The sequence below is a fragment of the Geotrypetes seraphini genome, chromosome 2, assembly GCF_902459505.1.
Source record: "Geotrypetes seraphini chromosome 2, aGeoSer1.1, whole genome shotgun sequence".
NCBI classification, from domain to species: Eukaryota; Metazoa; Chordata; class Amphibia; order Gymnophiona; family Dermophiidae; genus Geotrypetes; species Geotrypetes seraphini.
Genome location: NC_047085.1, coordinates 11,525,505 through 11,539,905, shown reverse-complemented (window position 1 = coordinate 11,539,905; position 14,401 = coordinate 11,525,505). Strand labels below are relative to the sequence as shown.

General features: G+C 44.1%; 1 protein-coding gene across 4 annotated transcripts in view; it reads left to right on the top strand.

Annotated features, from left to right (window-relative positions):
* Positions 1 to 11,455: 11,455 nt before the first annotated feature.
* Positions 11,456 to 14,401, top strand: part of SHARPIN (SHANK associated RH domain interactor) — a 172,401-nt gene continuing 169,455 nt past the window's right edge. For 3 of the 4 annotated variants that reach the window (XM_033929961.1, XM_033929959.1, XM_033929958.1), the window contains exon 1: positions 11,590 to 11,973. In XM_033929961.1, coding sequence (XP_033785852.1) covers positions 11,776 to 11,973 — 198 coding nt within the window. In that variant the 5' untranslated portion in view covers positions 11,590 to 11,775. Of the gene's footprint in view, positions 11,569 to 11,589; positions 11,974 to 14,401 lie in introns of those variants that run through there. The other variant, XM_033929960.1, reaches the window with a different exon arrangement.

Genomic DNA, 14,401 nt, shown 5'->3' with positions numbered 1-14,401 from the left:
CCCTTCCCTCTGGTCAGACCACTTCAAATTCACCTTCAACATCAACTGGACTCAAAGCACAAACAAGCACGAAACCCACAAAACCTCATTCAAAACCCGACCAAAAATCGACCCTTCTACATTCTGGACCACAGTAGACCCCTCAATCGCCTCCATAGACCACAATGTATTCATTCACCAGTGGCGCTCCCTGAGCGAAACAACCTTGAACGGACTAGCCCCAGAAAAGACAAAACACAAACTCTGCAGATCTTCAGACAAATGGTTCGACACAGAACTTCTTCAACTAAAAAGACACTGCAGACAACTCGAAAGAGCATGGCAAAAAAAGAACCAAGAACCAACCAAAGTAGCTTAGAGAAACCTAATAAAACAATACAAGATCAAACTTAAAGAAAAACGAAGAGCTTATTACTCCAAACTAATAGGCACAGAATCCTTAGACACAAAGAAACTCTTCCAACTTGTGAAGAACCTCACCGACACTCAACCATTCCTAACCACTCAAGGAATCCACCCTCCAACGGCCACCCAACTAGTGGACCATTTCAAGAACAAGATCGCCAATATTAGAGCCTCCTTCAACAACTCACCAACCCTCCTAGACGAGATCATAATAAACCCTACAACAGAAGAAGCTACTGCAGCTGACAGGCACTGGTCCAACTTTACAAAGGTGCAATGGTTGGACATGAACCGACTCTACAGAAAATACAGTCGAGCGTCATGCGACCTGAACAATTGCCCCTCATATTTACTGTTAAATGCATCCCCCAAATTTAGAGCTTGCCTCTTGCAATGGATCCAAACAACTCTCACGGAAGGCCAATTCCCACAAGACCTAGGGGAAATCATAATCACCCCAATACTGAAAGATCCCAAAGGACCAATAGACATCCCCTCCAACTACCGACCCATCGCCTCAATTCCATTATATGTTAAACTAATAGAAGGTCTGGTTGCCAAATACCTCACCAACTACCTTGAAGACCACAACCTACTTCACCCAACTCAATCGGGGTTCAGATCGAACCACAGCACTGAGACACTGCTAGTTTCCCTTCTAGACATAGCCAGACAGCACCTTAGCAAAGGAAGAAGGATGCTGATAATTCAACTCGACCTCTCTGCCGCATTTGACCTGGTCGACCACACTATACTTCTTCAGATATTAGAAGCAATAGGGATCTCAGGCGAAGTATACAACTGGTTTCAAGGATTCCTTAAAACAAGAACATACAGAGTAAAAACAAAGGATCTTATATCGGAGCCTTGGACCAATCCCTGCGGAGTACCCCAAGGTTCCCCATTGTCACCCATGCTCTTCAATCTTTACATTTCCTCTCTCGGTACCCTGTTAGACAAACTCAAAGTAACTTCATTCAGCTATGCAGACGATATCACCATACTCCTCCCCTTTGACACACAAGACCCCACCAAATCAGGCATCCTGGAAAAAACTCTAGAAGCGGTGGAAAAATGGATGACAGAACACAAACTGAAGCTCCTTTCATCCCCGCTCAGAAATTCTAGCTCCTTCCAATCCTTCCGCAAACACTTGAAAACTTGGCTCTTTTCAAAAACCTAATCACCTCCCGTGCTCTAGTATCCTGTCCCCCTCTATCTCCTCAGTCCCTCTCCTATATCCCTTCCTTGTAGTTCCTTTCCTCTCAACCTCTGTAAACCGTGCCGAGCTCTGCGCACGCGGAGATGGTGCGGTATACAAACCTAAGGTTTAGTTTAGTTTAGTTTAGTTTAGCTCAACCCAGATAAAACTAAATTTGTACTGCTTGAAAAGGACAAAACCCTTTCTATAACTGAGCTAGAAATAAAAACCACCAAATATCCCTTACAACCCACTCTCAAACTCCTTGGAGTAACAGTAGACAGAGGTTGCACTCTTCAGGTGCAAATTAACAAAATCACACAAAAAGCATTCTTCACCATGCGCAACCTTCGCAAAATCAGAAAATTCTTTGAAAAAGAACAATTCAGACTCATAGTCCAATACCTAGTCCTAAGTCTATTGGATTATTGCAATATCCTCTACCTTTCCTGTCCCACCTACCTAATAAAACAATTACAGACAGTGCAGAACACTGCCCTCAGAATGATCTATTCCCTTGGAAAATTTGACCACATCACCAACGCCTTCCTAGACTCACACTGGCTTCCAATACAAGCCCGCATCCAATTCAAACTATACTGCATGTTATTCAAAACATTAAACGGAACGGCACCCATCCACCTAAACAACCGTCTAAACAGGAACCTCTCAACCAGACAGAGGAGAACCCAATCCCCTTTCTCCTACCCCCCTTTTAAAGGAACTAAACGCAAAAAGATGTATGACAACTTACTAGCAACACATGCAGCTAAACTGGATCCCACTATCACCAACCTACTGACAGCTTCAACTGACCTCAAGGCTTTCCGCAAAGAAATCAAGACCCTACTATTCAAGAAATTCACCCAAACGTCCTAATCCCTCCCGTTTCCCCTCTCACCCCCTCTTAGAATCATCTCATCAAAATTGCTTTAGACCTTACGCCTTCAATTGTATTCCTTTACTGGAAAAGTCCAGCTATCTTTTTTGTTGTACTAGGACCAACTTCTTTAATTGTATTTCTCTTCCTGGAAATGTCCAGCTATCTTTCTGATGTAATCCGCTTAGAACTGCAAGGTACAGGCGGAATATAAGCATGTAATGTAATGTAAAAGAATTAAAAGTATCTTTAAAAGTTTTAAAATTTTTTAAGTATTAAAAGCATCCCTAAATAAGTAAGATTTTAAAAGCTTTTTAAAAGTTACAATATCTTTTTCGGATCGAATATATTGAGGGAGGGCATTCCACCATTGTGGTCCCATGACTGTAAACATGTCTGATCTCCTTGTACCTATGATTTTCAAAGAAGGTACAGAAAGCATATTTTGGTCGGAAGATCGAAGAGAGCGTTGGGAGTTATGTGGAATTAGAGATCGTGAAATAAAGAGTGGTTCATTAGACGCTAATGTTTTAAAGATAAGTAATAAGATTTTAAAGGTAATCCTGTGGCTGATTGGCAGCCAATGGGCGTCTTTTAGTAGTGGACAGACGTGATCATACTTTTTAGCGTTATATATTAGTTTAATGGCCGTATTTTGTAATAATTGCAGTCTCCTTTTTTCTTTCAAAGTGATATTAAGTAGAAGAGCATTGCAGTAGTCGATTTTTGAGATTACTAGGGAGTGAATAAGTATCTTTATCGATGTTAAAGATCATCGGCAAAGGGACTTGTTTACCGCCTTTCTGTAGGTTTACAATTCAAAGCGGTTTACATACAGGCATTTTTCCCTGTCTGTCTCAGTGAGGCAATGGGGAGGGGGGGGAAGGGGATTAAGTGACTTGTCAAGGCCCAAGGTCACAGGGAGCAGTGCATGGTTTGAACTCACAACCTATGGCAGACATGGGCAACTCTGGTCCTCGAAGGCCGGAATCCAATCGGGTTTTCAGGATTTCCCTAATGAATATGCATTGAAAGCAATGCATGCAAATAGATCTCAGGCATATTCATTCATTGAGGAAATCCTGAAAACCCAACTGGATTCCAGCCCTCGAGGACCGGAGTTGCCCATGTCTGACCTATGGCATAGGAGTGAGGTTGTAGCTCTAAGGCAGGGATGTCAAAGTCCCTCCTCGAGGGCCGTAATCCAGTCAGGTTTTCAGGATTTCTCCAATTAATATGCATGAGATCTATTAGCATACAATGAAAGCAGTGCATGCAAATAGATCTCATGCATATTCATTGGGGAAATCCTGAAAACCCGACTGGATTACTGCCCTCGAAGAGGGACTTTGACACCCCTGATTTACAGGGAAAGCAGATGGTCTGCGCATGCGTCAGGATCACACACTAGTAATCCATGCAGTCAGAAAGCAGGGACAGCTCACAACTCGGTGGCGGGCAGCTTGGGGGTCTGTACCCCGATGGCGGTGGCTTGGGGGAGGGTAGGAAGAAAGAAAGGGGGGACAGGGAAACAGAAATAAAGAAAGGGGGGACAGGGAGACAGAAAGAAAGAAAGGGGGGACAGGGAAACAGAAAGAAAGGGGGCATGGAGAGAAAGACAGAGAAAGAAAGGTGGCATGGAGAGAGAAAGAGACAGAAAGAAAGGGGACAGGGAGACAGAAAGAAAGAAAGGGGGAACAGAAAGAAAGAAAGGGCATGGAGAGAGAAAGACAGAAAGAAAGAAGGGGGAAGGGAGAAAGAAAGAAAGGGGAGGGGGCAAGGAGAGAGGAAGAAAAAGTTGGGGGAGGGAATGAGGTCTGGAGGAGAGGAAGCATACTGGAGGCTGAAAGAAGGGAAGAAATATTGGATGCACAGTCAGAAGAAGAAAGTGCAACCAGAGACTCATGAAATCATCAGACAATAAAGGTAGGAAAAATGATTTTATTTTCAATTTAGTGATCAAAATGTGTCCGTTTTGAGAATTTATATCTGCTGTCAATATTTTGCACTATGGCCCCCTTTTACTACACCACAATAGCACTTTTTAGCGCAGGGAGCCTATGAGCATCGAGAGCAGCACGGGGCATTCAGTGCAGCTCCCTGCGCTAAAAACTGCTATCGTGGTTTACTAAAAAGGGAGGGGGTATATTTGTCTATTTTTGTATAGTTGTTACTGAGGTGACATTGCATAAAGTCATCTGCCTTGACCTCTTTGAAAAAACCCCAGAATATAAATGATAATTAACATTTTCTCTGCGTGCTTTGTGTTTTTTAAATTTTATTGTTGGTAGATTATTTTGACTTGGTCATTTTAAAAGTAGCTTGCAAGTCCAAAAAGTGTGGACACCTCTGGTTTAGCTGGAACATTTTTCTCCTTATGCCAAAGAACTACTGGACAACAAACTTCAGGAAGAGAAGTGAGACAGAGATAGAAGTGACCAAGAGAAATGTATGTGAGATACACACAAGGCTAGGCTCTAATTATGATTGGTTGTGGGGAGAGGGCGGGCAAAGGCCGTCATTAGTTGGATACTGAACGCATGGTCTGCACTAAGTGCTGATTTGCTGAATGTCAGCTGGCTTGAGAATACCATGCCATGATGCAGTCCAAATTATTACTACTATTATTAATTATTTCTATTGCTCTACCATATGCATGCAGCGATGCACAGAGTCACAAAGAATAAGAAAACAGTCCCTGCTCGAAAGAGCTTACAATCTAAATAGGCAAGACAGACAAACAGGATGTCATGGATACAGTTAAGGGGAACGGTTAATCAGCTGGCTGGGTTGGAGGGCAGAGGAGTAGGGTTAAGGATTGAAAGCTATATCAAAAAGTGTGCTTTTAAACACGGGAAGGGAGGGGCTTGACGGACAGCACAAAAAATCTAAAACCAGCCCATAAAACTGCAACCAGCATTCCAAAGCAGCCCAATTGGACGAAAAAACTGTGGACCTGGCAACTATGCTCCTGAATTTGGGGGTAGCTTAGGATAAGGCAGAGGCGGGGCTTACCGCCAGAGAGACAGCATAGTTGCCAGGTTTGCAGTTTTCTTGCCCATTTGATCTGTTTTGAAATACTGGTTCTGGGAAATTTTGAATAGCTGCAGGTTGCATTTTTTGGGGCCTGGTTTTAGTTTTTTGGGCTGCATCATGGCATGGTATTCTCAGGTCGCCTCAGCACTCGAAGCCCAAACCTCTCTATGTCCCTCCATGCAGCATCTTTCCCTTCTTCCCTCCATTATCATGTGCAACATTTCTTTCTCTCTCCCCATGCACCATCTCTACCAACCCTCCATCCTGTGTCCAACATTTCTCCCTCTCTTTTCTCCATGTATGTCTCCCTCCCCTTTACCTTATGCAGGATTTCTCCCTCTCACCCTTTCCTCCCTCTCAACAATTGTTCCTCTCCCCCCGTTCATCTTTCCTCCTCTCCCATCCCCCTGAGCAACTGCTTTCTTCCCCTCCCACCCATTCCCAGGGGGAGAGAAGGAGAAATGTTGGATATGGTGGTGGAGAGGGACAGATTGAAGGGGATTGCAAGGGGGAGGAATGTTGGATATAGTGATGGAGGGTGATAGAATGAGAAATGGGGATGGGGCTGATGGGCAGTGGTGAAAAATGCTGCACATGATCTGGGGATGAGAGAGGGAGAAATGTTGGATGTGACAGTAGAGGAGGTGGGAGAGATGACTGGATCTCTCAAGACAGATGGACAGTGAGAGGGAGAAGGAGACTTGTTGCCCATAGGGGTGGTGGAGAAAGGAAGAAAAGTTGGACTCATGGAGGGACAGAGAGAGATGTTGGTTGGGGAAGGGAATTAAGTCCAGAGGAGAGGAAGCGTGCAGGAGGCAGAAAGTGTTGGACTCATGGAGAGAGAGAGAGATGGATGGAGAGGGAGGGAGGGAAGGAAGGAGAAATGCCACACTCAGGGGAAGGGGGAGAGGGCAGAGAGTAAAAAGTTGAACTCATGAAAAGAGAGAGAGAGAGAGAGAGAAAAATGTTAGTTGGGGAGGGAATGAGGACTGGAGGAGAGGAAGCGTGTAAGAGGCAGAGAAAAAGAGATGTTGGACTGGTAGAAATGAGGGGGAAATGTTGGATGTGGCAGTAGAGGGAGTAGGAAAGATGCACCCTGGATATTTCTCTCTCTTTCCTCACTCCCTTTGCAGCAAGAGAGGAAATGAGGGAAGGGCAGTGAGAGAGAGTGAGAGGTCCCGGGTTCAACTCCTGGATGAGCCCCCAAAATGTAAGGTTTGGAGGGGTTATGGTTGAAGTGGCCTTACAATCTGCGGGTCCTGGATTCAATACCCTCACAGAAGATTCACCAGAAAGTAGAATCAAATAACAAGCACAGCCAGAAGTGATTGCATAAAGCAGGGGTAGGGAACTCCGGTCCTCAAGAGCCGTATTCCAGTCGGGATTTCATGATTTCCCCAATGAATATGCACTGAAAGCAGTGCATGCAAAGAGATCTCATGCATATTCATTGTGGAAATTCTGAAAACCCGACTGAAATACGGCTCTTGAGGACCGGAGTTCCCTACCCCTGGCATAAATAATATAATATAGAAATAGACTTAATATTATAGAAAAGCAAGGTTCATAAAGATTAAGCATTACAATTAAGCATTACCATTAAGGAATACATTTTACAATTACAGAGACTGCTTCTGTGCTCTTGTGAATGAGAGAGAATAGGTGCTGTGAGGACAGAGAAGTAAAGAGAGAAAGGGGGGGTTCAGGGGGGGGTGATGTTCCAAGCTTCAGGTTCCAGAGATAGAGAGAGAAGGGGGGGTTGATGTTGAGAGGGGGCTTTTTATAACAAATAGAATCTATTGAAGTTAAGCATCCCCATCCTTAGTAAACTGTCTGAAACAATGGTTAGTTTCACTGATCAGGAAGGTGAGTGAGGTGTGCTAGACTGGAGAAGAATAGACTAGAGTCAAATTTACTTTCCAGTATGCCTCTGACAATAGTTTCTGATTAATCTTAGTTATCTGTGCACCTGGACCCATTGTACATCCTAAGCTGTCCATCATAAGCACTAGACATTAACACATCTTCCCCTCTTTGCACCTATTTACTGCCAGGTCCTCTAAGCATTGATTTCATTTAGGCTGTCTGCAATTACATTCCCTAAGGTCAGACATGAATGATATGATCTCCCATAGGCCTTTGCTGACATTGGTTAGGCTAACCGAAAATGCTGATTGCTAGCAATGCTAGGCTGACAGAGACTGGTTGCCAATGGGGGTGGAAGAGAGAGGAAGAAATGTTGGACTCATGGAGGGACAGAGAAAGATGTCGGTTGGGGAATGGAATAAGGTCTGGAGAAGAGGAAGCATGCAGGAGGCAAAAAGAAAGAAAGATTGGATGCACAGTCAGAAGGAAGTGCAACCAGAGATTCATGAAATCATCAGACAGCAAAGGTAGGAAAAATTATTTTATTTTCAATTTAGTGATCAAAGTGTGTCAGTTTTGAGAATTTATATCTGCTGTCTATATTTTGCATTATATTTGTCTATTTTTCTATAGTTGTTACTGAGGTGATATTGCATATTTTAAAGTCATCTGCCTTATCCTCTTTGAAAAAAATATCAAATATAAATGATCATTAACATTTTCTCTGTGTACAGTGTGCTTTTTTAAAAAAATTTGTGATTACCATTATGTATTAAGATTATATTGTGTGCATATGAAAAATAGATGGAAGAAACTGCATTACAATTAGTACTATTATTATGGAGGTGGGGTCAGGGGCGGAGCTTGGGCGGGGGTGCTCAGTTGATATTTATTAGACTTAGGGGTGCTTGCTTTAAGAAGTTGAGAAACACTGCCTTAAAGCACTGCAGTTTATTTTCTCTTCAGCTTAAGGCAGTTCGATAAAGTTCAATAAAGAAAGGTGTCTCAGCCACCTTTAACTTTACTTCCCCACTTCCAACAAGGTATAAACTGAAAAATGGGAGAAAGTTAGAACTCCAACCAATTCCTGCATTAATTGTGGACAGTCTCCCGGTAGAGGAGACAGAGACTGTGTCTGAATTCAAGCAAGCCTGGGATAGGCACGTGGGATTTATTAGAGAGGAAGAGATAATGGTTACTGTGGATGGGCAGACTGGATGGGCCATTTGGCCTATATCTGTCATCAAGTTCTCCCTTGGTAGCTGGTCCCTTAGGGTATTTTATAGTCTTAGGGATTTGGTTGCCAGGTTGAGTACGGTACTCCCAGTAAAACCACACATCCAAACTGCTTTCTCTTCCAGCACAGTTTAAAAATACAATCACCCAAGCAGCCTGCTCTTCCAGCACTGCTTAGAAACTACAAACAGGAAAACTTTTGAAACCAGTAAGTTATCTGACTTTTGTCCTGTTTGTTATTCAAAATCCATAGGAAGACTGTCAAGGTAAGCTCTCTCAGCATTGCTCTGCCAGATTTCTGTTTCTCTCTCTGAGGTTTGAATCTCCTAGGGCTCAGACAGATCTAAAGAATCCCAGCTGTCTTGTTCTCTCTCCCATCTTTTTCTGACCTGTTTTGGGTTGGGTTTTTTTCCCCCCAGCCAATTCCCCTCCTACTTCCATGGGCTTCTCCCTTTATTTTATTCCCAAATAGAGATTGTCTCAGCTTGGCTCTCAGGGGTTTGGTCTGGATTCCATGGCAAGAGATTTATTTATATTATATGTTATATAAATTCATAAGAAAAATAATATAAAATATGGTTTATATAAAATACATTATAGAGATATCAAGTGTATTGTTAAGATAAATGTATGGAAAATTTATAACACTTGTTGATATGTGAAAAAATCAATAAAAAAAAACTTAGAAAAAAAAAAAAAAAAAAAGAGATTTATTTTATTTGATTTACTACTGGACCTAAATCTGCCTTTTTCTTAGTTCCTTCAGGGTCCTAGAGTCTCCTTTGTTAAAACTGCCCTATCCTTTATACAGTAGAGTCTCGGTTAAGCGTGACTCACACAACCGGCATATAATTGTCGGTGTTAAAAAAAAAAAAGTCCTCTGAAGCACCAGTGGCAGCATCTTGAGCTGCAAAACCTCCCTCCCTTTCCCAAGCTCCAAGCAGCTATGAACTTCCCTCTCTCCCACCCTGAAGTGCCAGTGTATGTAGCAGTCCTGAGCTGCAAAGCCCTCCTCCCTTCCTCAAGCCCCAAAGTGGCAGAAGCAGGTGGTGCTCTTGAGCCAAAAACTCCATTTTTCTCTTCCTTACCCTGAAGTGCAGAAGTCAGGAGGCAGCCTCAAAACAGGCTGCTCATGGCCAACCCCAGCAGGGCCTTTCCCAGCAGGGCTGACCGCAAGCAGCCTGTTTTGTGGCTGCCTCCTGCTGCGCTTCGGGTATGGAAGAGAGAGAGGGAGGAACAGAGGGAGCGAGGGGATTCATGGCTCAGGACCGCCACCTGCTTCTGCCACTTCGGGGCTTGAGGGAGGTTGGAGAGTTTTGCTGCTCAGGATCACAGCCGCGCTGGTGCTACAGGGCGGGGGGAGAAGGGGGGAATTCAGAGTGTGTATACAGAGATGCACTATGACTAATAATTTATAAAGAATTCGAGTTTCTAATTTAAAATTCTGCACTGCTAAAGTCAAATGTTAATTCAATGCAATGACCTTTTCATGTGCAGGGTTAGATTGTGGAATTCCCTTGATGGGCAAATATGGAAATGCAGTGATAGGGGTGCATTTAGAGAACTACTTAAAACTCAATTGTTTGTAAATGCGTTCCTCTAAGTAGTGATTTTCTGAAAAGAATTGGACAGATTTGTATTCATTTGTTGTAAAATTTTATGTATGTAATATTTTTGGAAACCGTTTTGGTTTAAAACGGTATAGAAATTTTTTAAATAAATAAAATAAAGATAAAGATATATAGCATTCTGTCACATGACCACTCTTTCTTAATCAAAACAAAGGGGGGAGGGGGTCAGAAATTAAGGGAACATATTGAGAGATATAAAAATTTATTTTGAAGGAATGATAAACATTTATTAGAAGTTAATATGGTCAATTTAAATGTAATGACTGTTTTACTGTGTTATATTATTATGTATTTATTGCATTTCTTCAATAAAATGTTATAAAGCAAAACAAAGTTCAAACAATTGCATTCTGGGCTACCTGCAGCACACTCCGTGCTGATGCAGGTATACCCAGAAGCACCAAATTGCAGTAGTCTAGGCATGATAATACCACACTCTGCAAGACAGTCCTAAACATAGAGGCTGACAAATATGGGTGCAAACTGCTCAACAGACGCAATTTTAAAAATACCTTTTTTTACCACTGCATATACATGCCCCCTGAACGTCAGACCAGAATCTAGTAAAACCCCTAAATATTTTACCTCCATGGATATTGCAATAGTAGTGTCTAATAGGTGGATTTTATTAGGACGAGCCTATCCCGATGAATGCATTATCACCGTGTCATTCTCTAGCTGTCACCATGTACAGCCGATACATGGGTAGTCATGGGTAGTTACTTTAATGCACTGTGGCCAAGCAAGCGAATGGAGTTGAATTGGAGCTAGCATGAATTGGAAATTTGTCATCAATTGTTCTGCATGCTATGTAAACAGTACTGCAAAAGTAACTTGTAAATTTTATAAATTAACTAGTTACTACCCAGCACTGCAAATATGGTAACCCTAAATGACTTAATCATCTTTGTTATAATTGAGGGAAAATATGAACCAGCAGTTAGGAGCTTAGTTTTAAGAACGATAACAGTGCAGTATTAAAAAGAATGTAAATAAATAAATAACAGGGAGTTTTCATGAATTTGGTTATTTCTGAAAGACTGGCTCCTTTTAAGACAAAAATGAAAGCTTTTATTATTATTATCATCATCTGAACTACTTGACAGGCATCTTTGTTTAGGGCGGAACAACAACATTTCTACAGGAACCCAGATTTGGGGGCAAGGGGAGAAAAGAGGTCCTACAAAAGCAGACTCGGGTTGTTGCCCGAATGAAAGATGGCCGCCCAGGATCTCGCCCCTTTTCCGGAGGCGGGGACTATTTTTTTGTTATGGTCCCTGGCATTGGTGTTTTTACTGTGCGGAGAGCTCGAGGTGATTTGACATAAACTTGGTCGCGCGCGGCCGCGCCTGCGCAGTCTAGGACCGGGGAGGGGGGAAGAAGCGACCGCTATAGGTCTAAGTGGTGGCGCGAGACAGCGCGGACGGCGGTTCGAAAAAGAAAGGAGAGCGAGAGAAAAAAACAGAAGTGGGCGCGAGGCTGGAGCGCGCGGGGGCGGCGGAGCGAGGCGCAGGCGGGCGATGGCGCGGCCGCCCGGCCAGGCCCCGGCGGAAGCGCCCCAACTGCCCACCGTGCTCATGTCCGTGCGGGTGACCGTCCCGCCGGGGAGCGGCGACGGCGACGAAGCTTTGCGGCTGCAGCTGCTCATGGAGCCGGAGAGAGCCGGGGAATTCCGCCTGACGCTGCGGCGCAGCGAGACCAAGGGCGGCTGCAGCATGGTAAGGAGGGGGCGCGGGGCGCTCAACCGCTTCCCACTTCCCTTCTCGGTGCCGCAGGAAGTCTTTCTGCCGCTGCCCTCTCTTGATCGGCAGCGAAGTAAAAGTGCGGCCTGCCCCTTCCCCTCCCCCATTCCCCTCCCCCTAACCTCCCCTCCCCCATTCCCCACCCCCTAACCTCCCCTCCCCCATTCCCCTCCACCCTCCACCCCTTCCCTCTCCCCTATCCCCCACCCCTCTCCCCTATCCTCCACCCCTCTCCCCTATCCTCCACCCCTCTCCCCTCCCCCCCCCCCTCTCCCCTCCCCCTTTCCCTCTCCCTTCCTTCCCCCTTTCCCCTTCACTCTGCCCCCTCCCCTCCCCTCCCCCTCCCCTCCCCCATTCCCCTCTCCCTCCACCCCTTCCCTCCACCCCTTCCCTCTCCCCCTCCCCTCTCCCCCACCCCTCTCCCCCCTCCCCTTCCCCCTTCCCCCTTTCCCCTTCTTCCCTCTCCCTCCCCCTCCCCTCTTCCCCTTTCCCTCTTCCCCTTCCCCCTCTTCCCCCTCCCCTCTGCCCCCTCCCCCCTTTTCCTCCCTTCCTCCCCCAATCGGCATTTTCCTTAGGCAGCGTTTCTGCTTCTTTCTCGCCTTAGACAACAGACGCATCGACTTCGGCTGTAACTTGGGCAACTAGCAAAGCTGCCTGAAACCGTAGCATAGGAACGCGGAAGAGAAACGCAAAAGCCCGCTCCCAGGGCCTTCCTAGTGCTGAGCCAGGCCGGGCTTAGGCTGCCACGGAAGGAAATGACTTCCTGACCCTTAAAATAACTTTCCCCCAGTCCGGTCCCTAAATGTCAAATGGATTCATGCTGTTCTTCGAAACTCGATCCTACCTCTTGCAGGTTTTGGAAAGTAAAGGGCAGCGTATTTACATTTAGCTCCTACCCTATTTCTCGGTTAAGATTACCTACAAATGTTTGTAAGATGTCTGGGAAGTGCTATTATATGTGTGCTTTCAACTCCTCACCTTGGGTTCTGCATCCCCCAACCCCAGATGTCATGTCTGTTCAAGTTAGATTGTAAGCTCCTCCAAGCAGGACTATTTATTAAATGTCAAAATGTATGCTATACAATGACATGGTGACAAAATTCATCAACGTTCCCGTCCCCACGGATAACTGCGGGAAACCATCCTGTGCCATTCTTTAGTGTCTATCTCAACCTCAGCCGGCATTCTTGAATGCTGGCTTGAGGGTCAGTGGTTGTGCCCATTCATACTCTTTAGTCTTCTCTCATTATCCGCGGGTACGGGAATGGTGATGAATTTTGTCACCATGTCTAGTACAAATTGCAAAGATATTTATGACCCTCTACATAAAACCAGATCATACAACCCCCCCAAACCTGCATGAATTGGAGAATCAGTGCCATCTACAGTATGTCAATCTTACAATGAAAAACAAACAAGCTTTTCCAGAATGTAAAAACAACAAAATCAAATCAGTACCTTTTAGTGCGTACAATCAAGTGGTTTAAATATCTTACATGCATGTACTTAGTAGTTTAGTGAGTCATTGATTATTAATTTTAAATTAATTTAATTCTTATATACCGCTAATAACTGTGAGGTTTCTAAGCGGTTTACAAAAATGAATGCATTAAAAGATACAATAAATAAGATAGTTGCAGGACCCAGATATTCCAACTTAGGTTATGCTCAACAATACCTCACTTTCTTAGAGAGCCTCTCTGCTTGTCCCATTAGTGAATATCCTTTACAGCAGAGCTTCCCGTAGTGTGGATCAGGATCTCAAAGGAAATGACAAAACCCATGTTTGGGGTCATGATCTGGATGGGCTCTCCATAGATGCATCATTATTCTGCATATGAAGTAGGTCACAAACTTAACTGGTTGCAATCATGGGGTCATGGTCACAAAAAAGATAAGAACTGCTTTATGTTATGTTAATCAGGTTTTCTATTTCGCCTTTACCTATTCAGTTCAAGGTTGGATTACATTACAAAAGGTTGGGTCATTTACCCAGGACGTTACAATGGACAGTTCCCAAAGGAGGTTGGCCAAGTCTTAGTCACACCTATTGTAAAAAAGTTCTAAAGAATTTATTACTTGCGTTACTTATAAGACCGATTGCCAGTATTCCCTTATTTACAAAGTTATTAGAAGGGTTAGTCAATTTTGAACTAGTAAAATATTTGGAAAAATTTCTCCACAATGTTCAATCAGGATTTTGTTCTGGCTATAGCCTCATTGCTTGATCATCTTCATGGACTATTTAGTGTAGGCACTAGTGCGCTGATCCTTCAGTTGGATCTTAGCAGCGCATTTGATTTGGTTGACCATGAGATCTTGTTGAGTGGTTTGGATTTGTTTGGCATCTTAGGAAATGGTTCCAGGGTTTTCTGAAAAAAAGATCCTACCAAGTATACAGTGC